General features: G+C 40.8%; 1 protein-coding gene across 2 annotated transcripts in view; it reads left to right on the top strand.

Moving 5' to 3' along the window:
* Window positions 1-2,053: 2,053 nt before the first annotated feature.
* UBE4A (ubiquitination factor E4A) overlaps window positions 2,054-25,071 on the top strand; it is a 30,451-nt gene continuing 7,433 nt past the window's right edge. Inside the window, exons 1-16 of one of the 2 annotated variants that reach the window (XM_020984778.2) lie at window positions 2,054-2,234; window positions 4,605-4,814; window positions 5,365-5,477; window positions 7,934-8,086; window positions 9,062-9,221; window positions 11,647-11,849; window positions 12,094-12,285; window positions 12,945-13,278; window positions 13,560-13,686; window positions 16,956-17,260; window positions 18,967-19,099; window positions 20,843-21,030; window positions 21,964-22,064; window positions 22,169-22,282; window positions 24,182-24,356; window positions 24,789-24,969. In XM_020984778.2, coding sequence (XP_020840437.1) covers window positions 2,114-2,234; window positions 4,605-4,814; window positions 5,365-5,477; window positions 7,934-8,086; window positions 9,062-9,221; window positions 11,647-11,849; window positions 12,094-12,285; window positions 12,945-13,278; window positions 13,560-13,686; window positions 16,956-17,260; window positions 18,967-19,099; window positions 20,843-21,030; window positions 21,964-22,064; window positions 22,169-22,282; window positions 24,182-24,356; window positions 24,789-24,969 — 2,810 coding nt within the window. In that variant the 5' untranslated portion in view covers window positions 2,054-2,113. The remainder of the gene's footprint in view (window positions 2,235-4,604; window positions 4,815-5,364; window positions 5,478-7,933; window positions 8,087-9,061; window positions 9,222-11,646; window positions 11,850-12,093; window positions 12,286-12,944; window positions 13,279-13,559; window positions 13,687-16,955; window positions 17,261-18,966; window positions 19,100-20,842; window positions 21,031-21,963; window positions 22,065-22,168; window positions 22,283-24,181; window positions 24,357-24,788; window positions 24,970-25,071) is intronic. The other variant, XM_020984779.2, reaches the window with a different exon arrangement.

The raw sequence follows: 25,071 nt of genomic DNA on the forward strand, positions 1-25,071 counted from the left end.
TCCCATCTCTCTTTATGAGCTACCAATGGTGTTTAAATTGTATGCAACAAAGTATAACATTCTACTTACCTGATACAATAGAGCCCAGCACCCTGCTGAGAAGAAGTTGTACTATTCCTAATGGGGTGTGTGGGGTGTTCAGAAGGACTAGCACCTCTGATAGGAGGGCTTGCTGAGCCTTTTTCAGGACTGCTCATTCACCTCTGGTGTCCACTTTCCCCCTACTCTCTCCTGTGGCTCTAAGAGGTTGTAGCATGTGCAGCGGCCACGCCCTACTAAAACCATCTCAGCAGATGGGTTAAACCAGGTTGAGGGTAATGGACAGGCCTCCAACCCATCCGTGAGTTAAGGGAATGTCTGTTCTGAGCAGGTGAAGGGAGAATGGGAGGTTGCGAACAATTTGTTCTAACAGTCATGAAGGTGGCTGAAGCAGGTGCTGTGGAGCACTTAGAACCTGGTCTAACATTGAAGACTCAAAGGGGCACTGCAGCCCAGGCCATCCCCAGCCATCTGCACCTTTGTTCTGCCACTGGATGCGATGACTGTAGAAGAGTGAGCCTCACTTAAACCCAATTCACACCCAAGTCAAGACACCACCCATGATGTCATTGGTGCTTTTCAAAAACAAAGGACAAACAACAGCTGTTCCGAATTGACCATTTGCTTAATTGCAGAAAACATGGAGATAGCTCAGCAAAGCAACCGGTAGAACTGTCACTGAATGTAAAACTATTTATTATTAGACTCCTAGAGATAAAGATAAGCCTTCAAATGTCACTAGTCTTGTTTATGTGGTTCTGTGAGTAATCTGTCCTATCTCAACAAAATGAAAAGTAGAACTATTAAACAGTAGACTTGGAGTGAGGAAACCTGAGCTTACTTAGAGCTTTATGACCCTGGGCAAATCCTGAGCCTTAGTTTTCATACCTGTAAAATGGAAATATATTATTTACACCAACTCACATAGTGATTGTTAGGAAAGTGCTTTATAAACTGAAGAGTGTTTTGTAAAAACGAACTGTTATTGCATGTGCTCCCTTGACCTCCCTTAACCCCATTGAGACTTTTGCCCTTGGATAGGTTCATCAGCTTTTTTTAAACAGGCCACATCGATCATTTCTTTCACCTCTGTCTCCTTCGGGGACATATGACTGTTCTTTGGCCTTGGTTCAGGTTCTGCTGAAATTTTAGAAAGGAGGGGAAATAGTCAATGATCTCTGTCAATCTAGTTGTGACACCAGGTCCATTTGACCGTTAAGGCTGTGGTGTCCAGGATGGGAAATTTTAATCAGCAAAATCTTGTCAAATGCAAACTCACTTCCCAAGTTACCAGTCAGTTTCAGGTTATGTGATAGACTGATATTTATTAATTTATTTATTTATTTATTTGTATCTTTCTTAAATGTAATAAAGAATCATTGGGACATATTTTAGTGGGTCTAGGAAACCACTAAACAGTTAAGCCTAGGAGCATGACTGACAAATAGTAGTTCTTTAATTTTCATTGGGCACCTACAACTTAGCCTGTTTGCATGGGAATTGCCATTCTAAGATTATGGTTGTTTATCTCCAGCTCCAGTCCTAGTTCTAGCACACCAGTTGCCCTTCCTATAATTTTGAGCAAACGTTTTTGTTGTCATCATTCATGTAAATGAGCAAGAGGCTGCTCACTGAGGCCAGTGATGGAGAGTCAATAGTTTCTTTCAAAGAAAATGGCTATATTGTTGCTATTGTTCTTAGCAAGCCATCTTTTTTTATTTTTTTTGCCTTTAATCAGACCTTCCCTTTTAATCTAGCCTTTCTTTTTTCAAAAAAAGGAAGGGAAAATGCATCTTCCTGATCTCATTTTAGTCTCTTTCATCTTAGCTGCGGTGAAGCCCAATCACTTCCTCCAGGAGGTAAATTTGTAGCTATTTTGCCTCCAAATACCTTAAACCTTGAAACACTAATCAGTCTTGCCTCTAGAATCCCTTCAAAATATGTTACCGAGAAAGGAGGAGAAAAAATCTGTAGGAGTATAGTGGCTGCTGTGTGGCTAGCCTTCTGCTCCTGACACCTGCCCTTTCTTGTAGCCCCTCCCCCCAGGTCTGGATGGAGTCTGCTTTAAAGTGAAATGACAGACCAGGACAATAACAACAACATCTCCAGTAACCCCTTTGCTGCTCTCTTCAGTTCCCTGGCTGATGCCAAGCACTTTGCAGCGATCCAGAAGGAACAGCTGAAGCAGCAATCTGGTAAGTGTATGAGCCAACAGCAGCAGACAAGATGACCCAGAATGGGGACTTTCCAAATCCAGTATGCCTGAGGGCCGAAATTAGAAATGGAATTAGAGTTTGTAACAGATAAGAGTTTTTTCACAAAGGAAAAGAGCCAGGGTTAACAGGTGGCTCCAAAGGGACAGATGCTTGTTGTGAACCTATCACTTTGACAGTTGTCAAACTGTCACTTTTTCTAGTACTGTCAAAAGACACCTCATAAAAATGTCCTAAATTGTCTTCTTTTTAACATGATCAGCTGAGGGTATTTCAGTGTAGGAAACAAGCCATGTATATTATGTAAAGGGAAGAGCTAGAAGAGATTTTTGACCAGAAACTAGTAAATAATCAAAAGATGTTGGTCCTAGGTTCACTGCCACAGAGGACCTCTCAGGGGGAAGTCTTCTTATTCTACATGTTGGGATCTATTATGTTAAAATGCTATTTGAACAAACCGTTTAAGAAAGCAAACTGATCCCAACCCTAATGTAAAAAAATCAGGAGGGCAGCTAAGTGTTGAAGTAGATAGAGCACTGGCCCTGGAGTCAGGAGGTCCTGAGTTCAAATGTGGATTCAGACATATAACACCCACTCGCTGTGTGACCCTGAACAAGTCCCTTAACCCCAATTGCCTCACCAAAAAAACCAAACAAACAAACAAACAAAAAAATCAGACAGCTTGATACAGTAGAAAGAAGACTCTGGAGTCAAAGCACCTGGATTCAAAACCTGTCTCTAACTCACTACTTGTGTGAGCCTGGGCAAGTCACTTAATCTGTACAGACCTCAATTTCCTCATCTGTAAAGTGAGGAGATTGAATTAGATGACCACTGCAATCCCAGCTCTGGAGTCTTGTGATTTTGGTAATGATAGAATATAGTCACTCACACTCATCAGAAAATGGCCTCTCTAACCACACAGGATGACTAGTCATCTGCCATTTTTACATGTAGAATAGAAAGAATGGATGGATGATGTTCCTTAATCACCTTGAATGTTCCCATAATACCCTAAATACCATAGTGTGCTTCTGCCAAAAAAAGAATGTATCACAGGGTTTCCGTGCTTCATCATTACTGAAGAAGGAGACTTACTGACACTTCCACCTTATTTCTTCATTTTAGGAATGATTGGAGAGATGCTTATCTGAATTATAGGCTCTCTTTTGTTGAAGGAAAGTAAAGGTTAAGAAGAGGAAAGAGTATTAACATACAACATGAAAAAGGGAATGAAGTGGCAGTGAAAAGTAATTAAGAATAGAGATTTGTGTTTTCACATGTACTCTTTTTTGTTCTACTTTGTATTTTGAAATGTTCTCCTTTTTTGGTGTTTATTAAATTCAGAATAAAAGATAAAATTTTTTTTAAAAATTAGGAAAGGTTTTTGTACTGATGATATTGAAAGGTTTCAGGGAGATTTTTAAGCTCCTTCCGTAGTCTGTTATGCTTCTGATGCCCTAGCACCTCCTTCCCTACCTCATAAGAGATTAGAGTGATTAAAGAGGAGGAGAGAAATTGAGAAATGAAAAACAGTAGAAAAAATATTCTAAGTGGGTTGGCTGGTATCAAACTCACAGTGGTAAATAGGAAAATCTGTATGGTTTATGTGCATATGGAAGCAATGGTGCTAAACAGTATTCCCTTTCTGGCTGTAAGCAAAAGTTAGACTCTGAAATTGGGAGCGGGGCAGACAGCAAACAGTGGCAACAGTTCTGGCATGTGCTCTGTTGGGACTAGGCTGGCATCAGCACCACTTCAGTTCCCCTGGGCTTATCATGCCATCGGGTCCAACTTGTTTTCCATCAGCAATTAATACTGTGCCAAAAGCTTTAGCTTCCTGCTCTGAAACTCATTCTTTAAAAGCCCTACTACAGAAGAAACAGAGCCTGCTTCTGAATGGTCTCACTGGATTTTCAGAATGTGATTCCATCATTCTGTAAGAAAGAACTAACAGGCCCAAAATAGTTCGTGACTTTTAGGGAATGACACTACTTTTTCGGTCTTCCTGTGTAGTACCATACCTGCATGAGGTAGCTTTTTTTAAGATGCTTTTAAGAAAATTAAGGGAGTTGTACTTTGGTAAGTTAACACTGATTTATTTCCAAGATTCTATAGGGAAGCTTATGTTGCTATTTTCGTAGCATGAGGTACAACTATTTATATTGGGAGGAAGGAGAACCCAACCTTTTCTCTTTGTCAAACTTGACAGTAGTCACAAAGTTGGGCTTTGGTATTCTGTAGTTTACTTGCTTTGCCTTAAGAAGTTAATTGATAGATTTAAAATCCCACATTGTCCATTTCTCTTTCTTCTTTTCTACCTTCCTGGTATTGGGCTGTTTTCTTCCCCAGAGAAATGTATGTTTACAAGATCAAATTTTCTGGCAGATGAACCCTCAGCTAGCCCTGATGACTCGGATAACAGTGTGTCGGAAAGTTTGGATGACTGTGACTATTCTGTCTCTGAGATTAGCCGATCATTCCGTTCCCAGCAGGAGATATGTGAGCAGCTCAACATCAATCACATGATCCAAAGGATTTTCCTCATCACCCTGGACAACAGTGAGTCATCAACTCTATCCATTTTCATAGCTGCCTTATTCTAATTGAGATCATTGTTGGATGTTCCTTCTCAGAGGAGCATCTTACCCAGCACAGACTTGTTCGGCATCCTTCCTTGTCTTTAACTTCCCCTCTCCTTTGTCCAAAGAAATTGTGAACAGGCAATAGGACTAGGTCCCAGTTGTATCACTTCTTACTCATCTAAAAAGTGGACATAATAGATATTCCCACTTTCTTTTCAAAGGTGGCATATGCATGCATTACTGTTTATGAATGAAAATGTAGCATTCTTTCCTCCACCATGTTCTATCTGTGGTGGGACTCCAGAAAAATTACTGCTGTCCTGTCACAAAAGCCTTTCTAAATGTCATGTTATTGTTGTAACTAGTGAGAAGATTTTTATCTTCAGTTCCCATACTTCTTTCTGTTTAGTGGGACCACTGTTATATCATCTGAGAACTCAGAAATTAGTAGAAATGCTGCCATGATTAGCATTCAGAGTAGGATAGAGACATATCCTTAATTAACAGATTAAAAAAACAATTTGCAGGTGACCCAAGCATGAAAGGTGGTAATGGGATCCCCAGCCGCTGTGTGTATTTGGAGGAACTGGCAGGAGACTTGGACGAGCAAGACTGGCTTGATATGAACAACATTGAGCAGGTATCGTTTTTGTCTTGTTCTCTAGGCAAGAACAAGTCATAGGTCATCGTGAAGGAAGCTGGATTCTAAGCCCCTACAGCTTGTCGTCAGGCTTTTAAAACTCCATGAGTCTGTAGTGACTTCAGAAATCACACAGGCAGGGGGCAGGTAGGTGGCAGCTAGGATAGAGCAGCAGCCCTGAAGTCAGGAGGACCTGACTTCAAATCCGACCTCAGACCAAACACTTGACACTCAGTAGCTGTGTGACCCTGGGCAAGTCACTTAACCCCAATTGCCTTAAAAACACACACACACACACACACACACACACACACACACGCACACACACCCCAACAACAACAAAAAAGAAATCACACAGGCAAACCCCATATACTGGCTGCTAAGAGCAAGCATAATTACTGTTTCTCCAAAAGTTTGATGTAAGAAAAAGCAAGTATGGTTGATCAAATTAGACAGCCTCCCACGGGACATCAAATATCTTGATACCCCATGGCAGGAATAATTCTTTGAATTGAAAAGGCAGTGTTTGGTTTGTTTTTAATGTGGTTCTGTTCCACTGCTAATCAATCAATAAACGTTTATTTAGCATCTATTTTGTGTTAGGCACTGTGCTAAGCTCCAGGGATACAAAAAGAAACAAAAGATAGCCCCTGCCCTTAAAAGAGTTTACAAATTAATGGGGGAGACAATGTACAAACAAACATAGACAAAGCAAGCTATATACATGATAATTAAGAAATCATTAGCCGAAGGGAAACCCTAGAACTAAGTGGGGTTGGGTAAGGTTTCCTGTAGAAGGTGGAATTTTAGTTGGGACTTAAAGGAAGCCAGGGAGATCAACAGTCAGAGTGGCAGAGGGAGAGCATTTCAGGCATGAGGGACAGCCAGAGAGAATGACGAGCCTGGAGATGGTATGTCCTGTTTATGGAATGGAAAGGAGACCAGTGTCACTGGATCAAAGAGTATGTGTTGGGGAATAAGATGTAAGAAGGCTGGAAAGGTAAGAGAGACCTAGGTTATGAAGGACTTTGAATGCCAAAACAGAGCATTTTGTATTTGCTCCCAGAGGCATAGGAAGCCACTGGAGTTTATTAAATACAGGGAGTGAGGAAGTGACTTGATTGGACCTGCCCTATAAGGACATCACTTTAGTGGCAGAATGGTAGGTGGATTGGAGTAGAGAGAGACTTGAGGCAGGCGGACCCACCTGGAGGCTGTTGCAATAGTCCAGGCATGAGGTGATAAAGACCTGCACCAGTGAGGGTGGGAGTGTCTGAGGAGAGAAGTGGGTGTGTTCAAAAAGATGTTGCTTCAGGCCTTGGCAATAAATTAGATATGGGTAAGGGTGAGAGAGCATGAGAAATCCAGGATAACTTAGGTTGAGAGACTGGGAGAATGATATTGCCCTAAACAATCTTGGGGAAGATAGGAGGTGGGGAAGGTTTTGTGAGAAAGATAATGAGTTCTGTTTTAGACATAATGAGTTTAAGACATCTACTGGACATTTTAGTTCAAGATGTCTGAAAAGTGGTTGAAGATGAAAGATTGGAAGTCAGCAGAGAGATTGGGGCAAAAAAGGTAGATCTGAGAATCATTGGCCTATATAGAGATGATAATTAAATCCATGAGTATTTATCAGATCACCAAGTGAAATAGTAGAGAGAGAGAGGGAGAAAAGGAGAGGTCAAGGAGAATGAGAATGAAGAAATGAGAATGGAGAAAAGGCCATTGGATTTGGCAACTAAGAGATCATTAGTAACTTTGGAGAGAGCAATTTTGATGAAATAATAAGGTTGAAAGCCAGATTGTAAGGGCAGCTAGGTCATGCAGTGGGTAGAGTGCTGAGCCTGGAGTTAGGAGGACCTGAATTAAAATCTGGCCTCAGACCCTTACTAACTGTGTGATCCTGGGCAAGTCTCTTAACCTTGTTTGCCTCAGTTTCCTGATCTTTAAAATGAGCTGAAGAAGGAAATGGCAAACCACTCTGAGATCTCTGCCCAAAACAAAACAAAACAAAAACAAAACTCAAATGGGGTCAAAGAGAGTCAGACATAACAAACAAGAACAAAAAAGAAGAGTGAGAGGCTAGAAAGTGGAGGCACCTACTGTAGATGGCCTTTTCAAGGGTAGAACAGCTATAAGACAATAGTGAACAGGGATAGAAGGGTCAAGTGAGAGTTTTTTTCAGGATGAGGGAGACATGGACATGTTTGTAGGCAGTAGGAAATGAGCCAGTAGGAAGGGAGAGATTGAAAATAACATGAAAAGGAATGGGGATGATAGAGGGGACAATCTGTTGGAGGAAATGAGATGGGATCTCTTGAACAAGTAGAAGGGTTAGTCAGGGAATGCTTCCTTTTTTAGCATTAGCTGCCAATGAGTTTGCAAAAGTTTATGCTCTAGCGTTGGCACTGTAATTGTTTGTAACTTTTTGTACTTTTTTTTGTTGTCATTAGGCCCTCTTTACCCGATTGCTGCTTCAGGATCCAAGCAACCACTTGATTAACATGACCTGCTCCACAACATTAAACCTCTCTGCAGATCGAGATGCAGGGGAGAAGCACATTCTTTGCTACCTTTATTCTTGTTTCTTAAGAGCAAAAGAGGAGGTAGGGGAATGAGCCCATATTTCTTACAATGTATTATATCTCTTCTGTGAATGGCAGCATTTCTATACTGTTTCCCTTTTAGAATGTTAGTTTTCAGAGGTCTTCTGTATATAAAGCCACTCATGCCTTCTGCACTGTGAATTTACTAAATATTCATTTACAGTAATTATAGGAGAAATCCAGTATCTACATGTTCCTTTTCTGAGAATAGCACTACCATTCTTCCAGTCAACCAGACTTAAAACCTCTGTCATCTCTGATTTCTCCTCCTTCTAATTTTCCATATCCAGGAAATTATTGTCTTGTCCTTTCTACTTCTTAAATACCTCTTGCATACATTCCTACTGCCACTACCATACTCCAGGCCCTCATTATCCCTGACTTGGATTGTTGTAATAGACTTCTAACTGATAACCCTGCCCTGAGCTTCCATTTCCACCTCCAGTCCATCTGACATGCTGTTGTTAGAGTCATCTTCATAAAGCACAGTTCATGTCACCACCCTTTACATTAAAAACTTCAATATTTCTCCATTAGGGGATAAAGTCCACATTTTTGGCCTGGAATCTAAGGTCCTTGACTGTTAAGTGTTGACTGAACACAGCATATGGTTTTCTGCCTCTCTACTTTTGTTCACTGTTCTTTCTACTTAAAATGCCCTTCTTTTCTCTAATTCCCCTCCTACTGCCAGATTCAGCTGTCCAAATTCTTCCTATCCTGTAAAGCCTTATGTAAATGCCATTTCCCATGAATTCTTCCTTTCCTCATTTCCTTGCTCTGAACTCCCAAGCTACTCTATACGTCTTATTACACTTTCATAGTTTACTTACAGCTGATTTTTTTTTACATGTTTTGCTTTTCTTATAAACTCTCTGTTTGACAAAGACTGTAACTGTTTCTTATTTTCTTTTTTCCCATTGATTGCATACAGATTCATTCCAGGTCAAAGTATCTCACTCTCTTCTTTCCCTTCAGATTACCAAAGTACCAGAAAACCTGCTGCCCTTTGCTGTGAGGTGTAGGAACCTAACTGTGTCTAATACCCGAACTGTCCTCCTCACCCCAGAGATTTATGTTGACCAGAATGTCTATGATCAGCTGGTAGACCTCTTGTTGGAAGCAATTCGAGGGGCCCGTAAGTATAGAAGTGAGATCTAGCAACCATTAGAGACCTAGACAATATTAGTCACTTCATGGTCCACCTGTCATTTTGGGCTCTGGTTAAAGTGAAACAAGAACTCAAAATTTAAAAAAATGGACAAATTGTCTCCCTTCCACTAGAGACATATTTAGTTACCCTCTGTAGCTGTCAGTTTATAACCGGAATCAGTCAGATTGACTTAATCTTAACACCTAGATGAGGCAGCCACACTGACTGGGAAGGAAGGGGAAAGAAGGAAAAAAGAGAAACAGCATGGGACATTTTGGGAAAGTGAGATTTGGAGTAGAATACCAAAATGGGAGATTTGAAATTGGCCATGGATAATAATAATATCTTGCCTCTTAGGGGAACAGTAAGCCCAGTGGTCAGGTGGACCTAGCACAGTGATACTTGTTGAAAAAAAAAAAGTGAAACAAAAAACTTTGGGTTTAAATACTCCTTATATGCCTCATGTTTCAATTGATAGTACACATTTATGTAGTGTTTTAAGAATTACAAAGTTCTTTCAACCCTATGAGTTAAGTGGTGCAAGTATAATTGTCCTCCATTTACAGATAATAAATTCATAGATTTAGAGGTGGAAGGGACCCCAGATCATCCAACCCTATCATTTCACAGATGAGGAAACTGAGGTGTAGGGAGGTTAAATGACTTATCCATGGTCACACAAATAGTGTCAGAAGAGGGATTTGAACCCAGGTCCTCTGACTCCAGAGCCAGTTTATACCACATCATGCTGCTTCAAAGGTCAAAGGCTAGTGAATGTCATTTAGAGGGAAACAGGATTTTTGATCAATATGAGGAAGAAATTTCTGACAGTTAGAGATTGGTCCCAAAAACCAATCAGTCAACTGTATTAAGTGCCTGCTATGTGCCAGGCACTTGTTAGAATCTGAAGGTATAAATACAAAAGCTGAAACAATCCTTACTTGTAAAACACTTGTATTCTAATGGTGAAAACAAAGTACATACAGAATACATAGAAAGAGAATAAATACAAAATCATTAAATACGTGGAAGGCACTGGAAAGGAAGGCATGACTCTAGCAGTCGGTGTGGGGAATGAAGAAGTGCTTTCTTTAGAGGGTGTCCTTTGAACTGCATCTTAAAGGAAGAGGGGGCGGCTGATGTAAAGGCCCAGAGATGGGGGATGGGGCGCTACGTTCGAAGAACAAAGAGGAGACTGCTTTTGCCATACCATAGAATGAAGGATGAGGAGCAGTGTCCGGTAAAGCTGGACAAACAAGTCAGGGTCAGGTCGTGAAGGGCTCTAAAAGCTCAAGAGCAGTTTCTGTTTTATCCTGGTGGCCCTAGGAAGCCATCAGCATTGGGTAATCACATGATCACTGTATAGAATGGACTGGAGTAAGGAGACATTTGAAGCAGGGACGCTATTTAGGAGGCTTTTGTAATAGTCTCTCTAAGATGTGACAAAGGCCTGAACTGTTTGTTTAGGTGGTAGCTGTGAGAGTGGAGAGAAATGCTGTAGAAATGGCAAAATCTGACAATTGGATCTAGGTGGGGTGAAGGAGAGTGAGGAGTTCAGGACAATGCCGAGGTCATCAACCTGGAAGATAATGGTGCCTTTGTCAGAAATAGGGAAATTTGGAAGAGTTTGGTGGGGCGATAATGAGTTCAGTCTTGGATGTGTTGAGTTTGAGATGTCTGTAGGACCGAGTCCAATATGAAGTGTTCCCTAGGCAATTGAGAATGCAGCATTAATGCTCAAGGAAGAGACAGATCCATGAGGCACTCTTATAGAAACAATGAATAAATCCATGAGGCTGGCCTGCTTTATTAGGAGGACTTAACAGAGGCGGGATTTAAAACCATGTCCTCTGACTCCAAAGCAAGCGAGCTCTGGATTTTCCCACTGTACCACGCTGCCTGCTGCTTACTATGCATGTTAGATCTGGCCCTTAGTGCAGCGCTTTGCATTTAGTAAGCTTTTAATCAATGCATTTTCTTTTCTTTTTCTTTTTTTTTGTTTTAAGGCGATTGGGATTAAGTGACTTGCCCAGGGTCACACAACTAGTAAGTGTTATATGTCTGAGGCCAGATTCGAACTCAGGTCCTCCCTGACTTCAGGGCCGGTGCTCTATCCACTGTGCCACCTAGCTGCCCCTAATCAATGCATTTTCATTGGCCATTATATGATTTGCCCCTGATCACCTGTGAGTAAATGTCTGAGGCAGGATTCATGTCTTGGTCTCCCGACTCCAAATCCAACAATCTTTCCATTATACCATGCTGCCTCTCTTTCCAAGGAAGCCATATCCGATTGACTAGTGCTAGAGTGTAAGTACAAATATGAAAAAGGGTAAAGCGCCGGAGTTATTTCGCCATCTTACATTTCTCTGGCCCACTTTTTCTTCCTATTTTCTTATTCCATTATTAGATTTTGAAGATGTAACCGAGTTCCTTGAAGAGGTCATTGAAGCCTTGACAGTGGATCAGGAAGTTCGGACATTTCAAGAAGTCATGGTTCCAGTATTTGACATTTTGTTGAGCAGAATAAAAGACTTGGATCTCTGTCAAATCTTGCTATACACATATCTAGATATGCTTCTGTATTTCACAAGGCAGAAGGATATTGCGAAAGTAAGTCCACAAATTTGAAAAGGTCCTACTAGGGCCTTTTGTGCTAAAGATCCAGTATTGTCTTATTCTTAGGTGATTTTAAAATGACTTACCTGAATGTAATTATTATCTTTAAACTTGAGAGAAACAAACAAAAAAACATGAATTGGTTTCCCCATCCTCTTTAGATTCTTAGGTCTTGACACCACAATCCAGTTGTTCCTGTACAAAGAGATCAGCAGAGCTCATTTCCATTTCCCTACAGGTTTTTGTAGAGTACATTCAACCCCAGGACCCCAGCAATGGACAGATGTACCAGAAGACTTTACTGGGCGTAATTCTGAGTATCTCCTGCTTGTTAAAGACTCCAGGGGTAGTGGAGAATCACAGCTACTTCTTGAATCCATCCCGATCCAGTCCCCAGGAGATCAAAGTGCAGGAGGCCAACATCCATCAGGTGGAACTTCTCACTTGGATACCAGGCCCCAAGCCTTAAGGAAAACAAAGGGTCTTCTGAAAATAGTTGTAAATAAGGTGGTTTGAGCTCCTTTTAGGGAGCAAATAATTTTCGTTGATCATTACAGAAGTAGTTGGTGTTCTATAGTAACTGCTGAAAGAAATAGCACTCCTATTGAAGTTCAGGGAAAGCAAAAAATAAAACTGGGATGGTGCTTGAGAATAGGCTACTGTGGGTCCAGTCATCAGTCCTCTTTGCCCCTTGCTGCTATGCCATCTACATTGACTTCCTCCCAAACCCTAATGTTCTTTATTACTCATTTATAAGTGAAGCCCTTAAATCCCTTCAGCTGGGTTATCACAAGATAAGCCAAAAATTTGCTTTAACAGATATAGTAAGTAGGGGAGTTTTAAGCCTCCCCCATCACCATCTAATCAATATGACTTTCTCCAAGGCTGGTAAAGCCTTCTGCGTTCAGCATCTTACCAAGAAATCTCTGTTATGGAAGGCCCAGAAGTTGCAAAAGAAATATGAAGTGGAGAGTGAAGGGCAAGATTAGCATGTTTTTGGAAATGAATCGACAGTATTTGACTGTACATGTTAGGAATGTAAAACTAGAACTTTTTGGTGGTGTTGTTTTGTTTTGATTTTTAAAACAGTTCATGGCTCAGTTCCACGAAAAGATTTACCAGATGCTGAAGAACTTGCTCCAGCTCTCTCCAGACACAAAGCATTGGATCTTGTCCTGGCTTGGAAATTGCCTATATGCCAACACAGGTCGCACCAAGATCTGGGCCAATCAGATGCCAGAAATCTTCTTCCAGATGTATGCCTCAGATGCCTTCTTCCTGAATCTGGGTGCTGCCCTCCTGAAGCTGTGCCAGCCATTTTGCAAACCTAAATCCCCTAGGCTGCTAACCTTTAACCCTACCTACTGTGCCCTCAAAGAGTTGAATGATGAAGAGAGAAGGATAAAGAATGTGCATATGAAAGGTAAAACAGAAATGACCGTCAAATCTGTATCATCTATGTGTTGTCCAGTGTAGTTTCTTTTCTTATATTTTCACCTTTCTTAGTCTTCTAAGGAAAAAGAGGTGAGGCAGAGGAGAGAGATGTAAGAAAGGTGACATAAAAATGAATGAACAGCTGTACTACATCTGGTAATTTTCAGTTGGACTGTTGATTCTACCTTGAGTCCTTTTTCTCTGGAGTTAGCAGCTGAGAGCAGGGTTACAGGTTGCTAATTTTGTCCTCTCTTTTTTTTTTTTCTAAAGGTTTGGATAAAGAGACCTGTTTGATCCCTAAAGAGAGTGACCAGGAGATGCAGTTTGCCCAAAACTATAACCTGGTAACAGAGAACCTGGTCCTGACACAGTACACCTTACACGTGGGATTTCACAGGTTTATAACTCTTTTATTGTATGATAAAATCACTGTTTCTAGCCAAAATTGACCTAGGTGAATCTCAGAATATAATCTCATTCAAGACTTCAGATTCATAACAGGTCCTAAAGGGGAAAAAAAGAACATTGAATGTATTGTTCCTTATTTGAAAGAACTTTTAAAAATTATGGTTATGCCAGTCTCAGTCTACAAAATGTTCACCAGCACTTTGTGGTTAATAGATCAACAATTTTAAATCTCACTCTTGGTCCTTTTTGCCACACTCTGCTGGGAAGACTGAATTGCAGTAATTAATCAAGCATTTATTAAATGTCTGCTATGTTCCAGGCACTGTGCAAGGCTTTTGGGAAACAAGACAAAACATGCTCTCAGGGAACTTACATTCCATCAGAGATAACACATGTATATAAGTGTGTTCAGAATACATATATACAGAATAAAAAAAATAAATGACATAGGTATGGATCCCCCTGAATTCAAATCCAGCCTCAGACACTAACTAGCTGTGTGACCTTGGGCAAGTTACTTAACCTCTGTTTGCCTCAGATTCTCAACTGTAAAATGGAGATAATAATTGCACCTCCCTCGAAGGGTTGTTGTGAGGATCTAATGAGATGGTATTTATAAAGGGCTTAGTACAGTGCCTGGAACATAATAGGTCCTGTAGAAATGCTTATTCCCTTCTCTTCCTCCTTCCTCCACTAACAACTGGGGAATCAGGAAAGGCTTCATGTATAAGGTGATCTTTGAGCTGAGTCTTAAAGAAAGCAAAGGATTCTGTGAGTTAGAGGTAAGAAGGCAATAATTTTTGGCATGGAAGGTGGCCAGCCCAGAGACATAAAGAACTGAGATGGAGTACCATGTGTGAGGAATGGAAAGGCAGCCAATTGGCTAGACTGCAGAGTTCAGGAAAAGAGAGCAGTATATAAGGAGAACTGGTAATGTAGATTGGGGCCAGGTTGTGAAGGGCTTTAAAAGCTAAAAAAAAGGAGGTTTCTATTTTATCCTAGAGGCAATAAGGAGATAGTGGTGCCTGAGCAGGAGAGTGACATGGTCCTACCTTCACTTAAGGAAACTCATTTTGGCAGCTCTGCAGAGCTGGGTGGGAATAGAGAAAGAACAGGAGCAGGGAGGCCTGTTAAGAGATATTACAAGAGTCTAAGAGATGGTGAGGGCTAAAACTAAAGTAGTTGTTGTTTTGAATATTAAGAGAGGGACAGATGAGAGATAGAGGTAAAGAAAGCAAGATTTGGCCATTGATTGGATATGTGGAGTGAGGGAGATTGAGGGGTGGAGGGTGGTGTTGACATTACTAACCTGAAAGAGAGGTGGGTTTTGGCAGAGGAGAAGGGGGAATGAGTTAACGTTGGACATACTAAATTTGAGATACTTATAGATATCTCTTTGGAATTTCTAATGGGTAGTTGATGCTACAGACTTTCTTTACATATTCCCTTCTGTTCTTGAGTCCTTGATAGCCTTGTTTATAATGAAAAGGGCCAGGACACTGCACAGAAGTAGGAGTAGGAAAAATTTGAGTATATATTATGAGCTATTCAGCTCCAAAAAAGATCCCCAAAAACCTTTACATTAAGAACTAGGAGCTTTTTGGAATGTGGATTTTGATGACAATAAGGTTGGGGTTCCAAAAGTTTAAGAACAGATGAGATGCTTCAGTTTTGGCCAGTAGTATTTCATAGGATAATTTTTCTTATTGGGTTGTTACATAAGGGAGAAAAATACCAACACAATTAGTGGAATGTTACAGTAAAGGCACAACTTTAAATGATTAGGGAGAAACTCATACCAGGGCTTTCTAAAAATCAACTGAAGCTTTCTAAAAATTTTTAAAATTTAACTCTGCCTACTTGCCAAAAACACTTTGAAATTTAGAATCTACCCAAAGTTATCATGTAGAGTAACATTTCTTAGAGTTTCTCTCCCTCCGTTTTTTTAGCTTAAAAAACCCTAACTATATGATACTAAGAAATCATGATTTTTGCCTCCTATATGGTTTAAAACTGTTGTATAAGGCTGAATGGAATAAGTGTTTATTAAGTACCTCCTATGTGCTAGGTGGTAATAGTAAGCACTTTACAAATATTATCTCACAACAACTCTGTGAGGCAAGTGTATTATTCCCATTTTACAGATGAAGAAACTGGGGCAAACATAGGTTACGTGATTTGCTCAAAGTCATAGGACTAGGGAGTATCTGGGGTTGGGTTTGAACTTGGGTCTTCTGGACTCCAGGCCCAGCCCTATGTCCACTGCACCACCTAGCGGCCTCTAAGCAGGTCAACACAACCAGCCCAATATATCAACAGAGCCTGACGGTGTATTCAGTGTTCCATACCTATCTGTAGTACCCCATCTCTGTCAAGAAAGGTGGAAATTACATTTTCTTCCCTTCTGAGGGCCTAGCATAATCTTTATAATTATACAGTGTATAATTATACAGTTTGAGTTTTTTGTTTCTATTTACATTGTTATAGTTATTTTTATATATATAATCTCACATATATATTGTTTTCTTGATCTGCTTACTTCACTTTGCATCAGTTCATATGTCTTCTCATGCTTCTTTGGAGTCATACTCATTATTAAAAACATAATCCATTACATTCACATCCCAGGATTCATTTAGCCATTGCCCAGTGGATGAACATCTACTTTGTTCCTATTTGTTTGCTATTATTAAAAAAAAATGCTGCTAGAAATATTTTGACAGCTATGGTACCTTTCTGTATTGGATGTCCTTGAGATAAATGCTTAGAAATGGGGTCTCTGAGTTAAAAGATGTCTTTTTTAAAGCAGAATAGCAGACTGCTTTCCAGGATTGTTGGGTCACTTCATTGTTTTCTAAAATTAGAAACTAGTAGGTCATGCTCTGCGTGCAACTTAACTAAAGAAGTTCCTCAGATCAATTGAGCAGATATTTATTAAGCATAAGCTATGTGTAGAGATGGCATTGTGTTTCCTACCTTTCAAGAGTATGAATGTTACAGTTAAATCAGGACTCTCCTAATTGGTTCTGGTTTGCTTCCTTTATGTCTCAGTTGGGTTTGGGGCTGCACCTTTTCTCCATCCTCTCCTCTCCCCATTCTTCATTCTCTCCCCACACCCACACCCACCCCTCATACATATACACCTCCATCATCCATTCAACAAACTTCTTTGGATACCTGATGTACCTGGGTAGTCTGTGACAGACCTACCTTTTTTCAGCCTCTCAGATTCATTCTATCTGGTCTTCCATGGGACAGGTTGCATGACCAGATGGTAAAAATCAACCAGAGCTTGCACCGGCTGCAGGTCGCTTGGCGTGAGGCTCAACAAAGTGCCAGCCCCACCGCAGACAGCCTTCGAGAGCAGTTTGAGCGCTTGATGACGATCTATCTCTCCACCAAGACTGCCATGACTGAGCCGCAGATGCTACAAAACTGCCTCAATTTGCAGGTGTCCATGGCCGTTCTTCTGGTTCAGCTAGCCAATGGCAACCAAGGCACAGAGCCAGTAGAGCTGACCTTCCCTTTGTCAGATCAGTACAGCTCTTTGGCTTATGTGCCAGGTGAGTTGGTCCCTCCTTGGGAGCTTCCTGTTTATAACTGACAGATCTGAACTGAGTCATCCCAAAAGTTTAAGCTTCAGATTAACTTCCTTCAGTGTTATTTTCAATCCTTTTCAGAAAAATACCTTTTATATATGGTTGTCTAGTGGTAGAAATGTGAAAAGAACCCCCTGGTATGCAAGTCAGAAAACATTCTGCTACGGATTAACAGAATTTCCAAAGCAATCAGTTTAATTTAGATGCCAGTATTCTTCCACAAAGTTCTACCTGTGTAAGGACTTTCTCAATGGTATAGTTTTTACATTGCTAACTTTATACAGGATAAGCCAGTGATACTTTTTCTAATGTAAAGTAAATGTCTTCAATCTTGTGGCTAGGTCTAGATTTTGTAATCTATAGAAATATCACCGGTAGGTGCAGCTAGGTGGCGCAGTGGATAGAGCACTGACCCTGGAGTCAGGAGGACCCGAGTTCAAATGCGGCCTCAGGCACATAACACTCACTAGCTATGTGACTCTAAGCAAGTCACTTAACCCCAATTGCCTCACAAAAAAAAAAGAAAGAAAGAAATAGGATATTCTTTATTCATTTATTCAACAATTCAGTGCCAACTTCACTAATCAGTTAAGTGCCTCCCTTTGTGAAATGTGCCATACTAAGTGTTGGAGGATATAGAAAAATAAGGTGATCCCTACCCTTAAGGAATTACTGTAAAGTAGTTATGACCAAACAAGTATATAATACAAATTAGAATGTTTATGTGTAATAGGAGCACAAAGTCCTATAAAGACAGATGACAGAAAGATCACTTTCATCTGTTGGCGATCACAGAAAGCTTCATGGAAGGGGTGCTGTTGGAGCTCTGCCTTGAAGGGTGGGTAAGAGGTTGTTAATAGGCAGAGGTAAGAGGAAAGGACATTCCAGGTATAGGGGAGAGAATGAGCAAAGGTAGGAAAGTACAAGACTTTAAGGAGATGACTATTGTTAAGGGGATAACTATTAATCCAGTTAGGCTACAGCAAATAGCGTGTGAGGAAGAGGAATATGAGATGTCTAAAAAGCTACACCCAGAAATGTTGTTGTTCTTGTTGTATGTATCATGAGGAATGTCATCAGCAATCAGGATATAAGTGTTTTACCACCTGATAGTTTAATTATACAGCTTAGAAACTCCTTAAACATCCATATAAGCATTTTAATTTTTTTTTGTTATGTGTGAGGGCAGTTGGGGTTAAGTGACTTGCCCAGGGTCACCCAGCTAGTGAGTGTTATGTGTCTGAGGCCAGACTTGAACTCAGGTCCTCCTGAGTCCCAGGGCGGTGCTCTATCCATTGAGCCACTTAGCTGCCCCCAAATAAGTATTTTTTAAAACCAGCAGTTAGCCTTGGGAGCCAAAGAGGAAACACTAGCATAGTACATCACTTTGCTAAGCTCTGTAATTATTGCTTCGATGTGCTCGGACCCCTATGTGGACAGATGGAAATTGACTTAGTAAATATAGAGAATTCCTCATCTAAACCTGTACCTTGACTGGAATTGACCTTTGCAGTAAACTTTCACAAATCAACTGAAAGTCTCTGTAATTTGAGCTCTACCATAAATGTCTAGAGTAAAGGATAATTTAAATGTTGCTAAGTGGGAGAGGATCAAACATTGGCCCAGATCCTAACCCATCAAGAAAGACAAGCGAACATTTACATTTGCAGAATTTTTTGCGGATAACCTGGGAGATTTTCTTATTTTCCTACGGCGCTTTGCTGACGACATCCTGGAGACATCAGCTGATTCACTGGAGCAAGTTCTTCATTTTGTCACTATTTTCACTGGGAGTGTAGAGAGGTAATGTGCCAACCACTTGACTTCTGTCACTATATAGAGCCACAGAATATCCAGAGTGCTTTCAAACCAAGAATAAACAAGCTTAAATCCTAAGGGGATGCCTTGAGTACTTCTGTTAACATTAATGACTCACCTGACTTTCCTTGGGGGTTGCTAAGAATTCCACATGTGAGGATTTTGCCCCTCAGAGGGTTTGGCCTGCCCAGGAGGTTCAGATGAGGTTTCAACTGTTAATCCTTGTTAAAGCAGAAACACCATCATGTCAAACCCCAACCAGTTACAGCTAATGACTTGTAAGTAACTGCAAACAATAATAATAGCAACAGTAAAGCTTAGTCTTGCAGTCCTAGATTTGGACTCTGGATACAAATTCTGCCTTACTAGTTCTAATTATGTGCAAGTCATTTAGCCCCTCGGGTCTTCAGTTTCCTCTTTTGTAAAGAGTAATAATAGCAACAGTTGCACCTACCTACCTACCTCACATAAGGATTGTGAAGAAAGTGCTTTGCAGCCTTCAAGTGGCATATAAATGTGAGATGTTATTGTTGTTATTAGAGCTGTGTGCTGTACTGTCTATGGTCTATCCCAGTCTTCCTCTTCACAGATTTTCTAACCATCTTCTATAAAAGACAGTATAAAAAGCAGACTACTTGTCTCTCTGATTTAAGTATAATAGGAAATAGGCCCTGTCTGTGTATTTATATGAATGAAGGTGTGCTCAGAGCGTTGGAGGGAAAGAGGGGAGGAGGGCGACATGGAGATGGGCCTCCATTTTCCTAATTTTTTAAAATGGAAACCAGAAGTCATTGCCTAGATTTCATAGAACTGAGTGGACTTAATGAGAAATCATCAGTCACCAAGCATTGGTTAAGTACCTACTATGTGCTAGACACTAAGATCGATATACAAGTCATCGTCTTGGCCTTTGTGAAACTTACAGTCAGGCTGAAAAGAACCCTGAGTGCTAAATTATGTAACAGAGTCTAGAAACTCCATGTTGAGTCTGGGGTAAAATACAAACTCCTCAGCTTAGCATTCAAATTCCTCCACAATCTTTCATTGGCCTATCTTTGCAGGCTTGCATTCTACATTCTAGCTTAACTGGCCTGCCTACTTACTGTTCCCCAAACTCAGCATTCTATCTCTTACCTATATGTGTCCAGTCTGGCCCCCAAGTCTAGAATGGACTCCTCATCTCCACTTCTGAGAATCCTTAGCTTTCTTCAAGGGTCAGCCAGGCCAGCCTCCTTCCTAAAGCTGTTCCTTATACCCCTAGTTGCTGGTGGTCTGTCTCCTCAAACTATCTCATATTTACTTACCTGTTTTACATATTATGTTATCGTGGAAACTTCCTGAGGACAAGAATTGTTGTTTTTGTATTCCTAGTGCCTAGCCCGATGGCAAGAGGCACTGAATAAATGTTTGTGGAATTGAATCAAAGAGAGAGATCAGCGTTTAAAGTTCTGTATTGTATAGAATTGTGACACTGACAGGGACCTCCAGCCTTCAGATAGGCACTACATGAGATGTCTTCTCAGGAATCATGTTTTGCCCAGCATTGCCCCAGAAACTGCTCAGTCTGAAGGTGCTTAGATATACCTTGTGAGTAAAGCTGCAGGTAGAGAGGAGTGTGGATGGCACATCACTATCCTAATCAGTCTAAATGTCGAAATAACAGAGAATCACCAGTTTGGCAGCCAGTTTTCCCCATCCTTGTTATCCTGTCTCCTAAACGCATTGCAGAATGAAAAACCCCCACCTGAGGGCCAAACTGGCAGAGGTGCTGGAAGCAGTCATGCCACACCTGGACCAAACCCCAAATCCCCTGGTGTCCAGCGTGTTCCACCGTAAGCGTGTGTTCTGCGGCTATCCCTATGCAGCCCAGCTTGCTGAGGCACTCATCAAAGTCTTTGTAGACATCGAGTTTACAGGTAAGCAGCTGTGAATGGCCCCCAGCACTGGGACACTGACAGCCAGGCAAAGCTTTTGTGGAGGAGAATGGAGTACTAGGGTACCAGATCTGATCAAATCAGAGTCAGTTAGACTATTTCAGATGCTGTCAACTGGTATTCTCTTCCTTGCTTAGCAGTGAAGCCCTTAGTTGTAGTCAGATCGTATGCCAGTGGTAACTCATTCAAATAGTGGCATGTCTCAGGTTGTCATTCAAGCCCTGTTACAAGGGAGCTCCTTCTCAGCAGTGATAGCACTATTGTGTCAAAGGTATCATGAGCATCAGATTATCCATTCCTGAGGCTAGGGTGCAGTGTCATGTTCTGACTGCCTGTCTTTCAGTGTTATCAGGAACCAGTTGGTCTCACAGTTGGGAGATGGAGTTCCAAGAATGTGGGGACTGAATTGAGCTCGATATAGATGTTAAATTTGGGGAAAGCTAGAAGTACACCACCCACCCACTCCCACCCTATAGTAGATGACCATAATAAGTTAAAATTCTGAAGTCACAGTCTACTACCATATCTCCAGTCCAAGGAGAAATATGTCTGGAAATGTATCTGCAATGGTACTTCACTCTTCCATTGCTGTTCCTATGGTATCTCCACAACAAAGCTCGATGAGTGCCCTGTATTTGGATTTGGTAGTGTTTATTTTCTTGGTTTTTGTTTTGCAGCTTGGCTGTTGTTCAGGCACCTGTTATGATAAAGATTCCTTGCTGAGCAAGGTGTCTTGTACATCCATTGCCTGAGCAGTGAGCACACATCCCACCCTTGCTCTGGGCAGATGGTAACTCTGAAAGCACAGACTACTAGGAGCCTTGGCGACTTTGGAATGAAAAGGGATTCTTACTCCCCATCTCGCTCTCACCAACACCATACTTGATTATCCTTTGTTCTATTGCCTTTCTCTAGGAGATCCCCATCAGTTTGAGCAAAAGTTTAACTACCGCCGCCCCATGTATCCTATCTTAAAGTACATGTGGGAAACAGACACCTACAGAGAAAGCATAAAGGTAAGATAATCAATGGTGAAATCAGTGTCCTTACATTAAAAAAAAAAACCCAAGAGGCTATAGTTTCATGCTAACATATCTTTGTCTGGGGATGGGGTTTGCAGGCTCTAGCTGATTATGCCTCTGCAAATTTGGAGGCCATGAATCCCCCTCTCTTTCTCCGCTTCCTTAACCTGCTGATGAATGATGCTATCTTCCTACTGGATGAAGCCATACAGGTAAGAAGTTGGTCTGACAGTCTCTATATTATCAAATCATAAATTCATACCTTCTAATCAAAATAGAGCAACCTCATGTTTCTTTAATAAAAGCAGGATCAGTTTCTTACACTGAGCTTGAGAGTGTACCAATGGAACCATATAATGTTATCACACCTGACTGAGGTCACATACAACCTACCAAATAGTTTCTCCTCTGTTGGCCAAGATCAGGGGGCATTGAAGCCACTGGGTAGGGGTGAGCTGCCTCGGCAAAGAGATTAAAAGATAGCAAGTTGAATCTGGACAAAGGTATATTGGTAGAATTAACTTATGGAGCCAGATCTGCAAAATGAAAGAGCTTGGCTTAGGGTAGTTTTTTGTGAGGGGATTCCCCAACTGTTAATATCCTTCATCTCTTAAATCTTGAGTGATCATGACAGGGTGGATTCATATAACATTGTTGTTGGAAACAAGTTATATTTTTAGGTTTTACAAAATATAAAACGTAATTTGGTGTCTTTCAGCCCCTTGGGTGTGATTAACTACACCTAATGAAACTGCTTATTGTTACTATAAAAAGCAGCCTTCATCCACTGAGCAAAACTCCCCCGTGATGGGAGCAAGGGAAGACAGAGGGAAGGCAATCGATTAAATGTTAGGGACAGCTTGTTGGGTTCAAGTTGACCCCTTTGTTAATTAGCCATAATCACAGCTACTTATATGAAAACACCAAAGATTTTGTCTTGTGTTACTTTTTTCAAGCTGGTATTTTCAGATGAGGTTCTTTATAAACTCAAGAGAGTAAGAGAATAGGCCATGTTATGTGCAGATCTTCCTCCCAGCAAGAACCATTATGACACAAAGGCAAAACAGATGGTATCTGCGTGCAGCTGTTTGTCATAGTGTTTGCTACAAGAATATTAACAGAAACAGGCTTCCAAATAAGTTTATGGTCCTTCTTACAACTTAATAGAGTTTTCTTGATGACAGGAAGCATCTTGATTTCATTTGATTGTGGAAAAATCAACAGATCTGGACTCAGAGGACCATGGTTTAAATCTTGACCTTAGGCAAGTCAGCCTCCTTTTTTAGTGTCAGTTTCCTCAACTGTAAAATGAGGGGATTGAAATGGATGGTCTCTAACATCCCTTGCAGCTCTAAATCTATGATCTCTGATTCCTCATACCTGCCCAGCTGACCTAAGTATTTCATTTTCACCTATACACAGTCTTACAGAAATTTAGAGTTTAGAGAACCTTCTGGTCTTCTTGTCCAACCCATATCTGAACTCTCTACGTTACACTTGCCTGATAAGTAGTCATCCAGCCCCCTTATGTACACCCCCAATGGCGGGAAAACTTGCTGTCTGTAAAATGAGGATAATAATAGCATCTACCCTCCCAGAATTATTGTAAGAATACATCAAGTTATAAAATGCTTACCACTGTGCCCGGCACATGGTAAACAACTATATAAATGTTAGCTGTGATCATCATTATTATTATCATCTCCCAAAGTAGTCCTGAAATTTCAGCTCTAGTTTGGAAACCTTTACTTACATAGAGCTGAAATCTGTGTGGCTTCAACTTCTTCCTATTACTCAAGCCCCATGATAAGATATAAAGGGTGTCCCAAAAGTCTTAGTGCAGTTTTAAGCTTAAAGACACCCTCTAGAGTGACATTTTTCTCATATTGTCTTGGAAAATCTCATCTACATTGATTTATACTGAGTTTGCTTTTCTTTTTAATTCATTTTCATTTTAAGCAGATTCTTGAAGTATTTTCCCTTACTTGACTGTCTTCCTTTCTTATCTAGCAAACTGCCATGTGCAAAATAATCCTTTAGTGTCTGTTGAAATAAAGAAATTTAATTGAAGAATCTTAATTCATCCCACTAATTGTTTCCATTTTCTTTAGTACTTGAGCAAGATAAAGATTCAGCAGATTGAGAGGGACCAAGGGGAATGGGACAATTTGTCTCCAGAGGCCCGCCGAGAAAAGGAGGCCAGTCTGCAAATGTTTGGGCAACTGGCTCGATTCCACAACATCATGTCAAATGAAACCATTGGTACCTTGGCCTTTCTAACATCAGGTAAGAATAGGAAGATCTGTGTATCTAAAAATGAGTGGTGGCAGCACTGAACTTTGTTGGGGGGACCTAGACAGCTGACCCTAGAAGTCTGATTGGCAGCATCTTTGATTCTAAGATTAGGCATTGGATCATTAAAGAACATTCATATCAGGCTTGTTGGGCAAATGATTTGATCAAGCTTTATTTAATTCAAGATCTATTTTCACTTTACTGGGTTTTGTGCAATTGGCTTTGCATATAAAGAGCTTGAGCCCTCCTGTGGGTAGAATAAGTACACAAATCCCTAAGGAATTCCATGTGGAATATGAAATCTATCTTCTTCATTGTAACCTCACCTCTGTGGAGAAATAGATACTTTACTTGCCCTGCCTGCAGGTAGTAAAGAATTGCTAATAGTTTGACTTCTTAGGATGCCATCTATTTACATTTCAGAGATCAAGTCTCTCTTTGTACATCCCTTCCTGGCTGAACGAATCATCTCTATGTTAAACTACTTCCTACAGCACTTGGTTGGTCCTAAGATGGGAGCCTTAAAAGTCAAGGACTTCAGCGAGTTTGACTTCAAACCCCAGCAGCTTGTTTCAGACATCTGCAACATCTACTTAAACCTTGGGTACATGAAAGGGGATCTTTTCAGATCAGAGAAAAGGCTGATATGATTTTTTACAGTGTAATCATGGTTGTGGGGTGGCAGAGTGGTCATTTGGTAGAGATG

The sequence above is a fragment of the Phascolarctos cinereus genome, unplaced genomic scaffold (assembly GCF_003287225.1).
Source record: "Phascolarctos cinereus isolate Bilbo 61053 unplaced genomic scaffold, phaCin_HiC Scaffold_726;HRSCAF=1367, whole genome shotgun sequence".
Taxonomy (NCBI): domain Eukaryota; kingdom Metazoa; phylum Chordata; class Mammalia; order Diprotodontia; family Phascolarctidae; genus Phascolarctos; species Phascolarctos cinereus.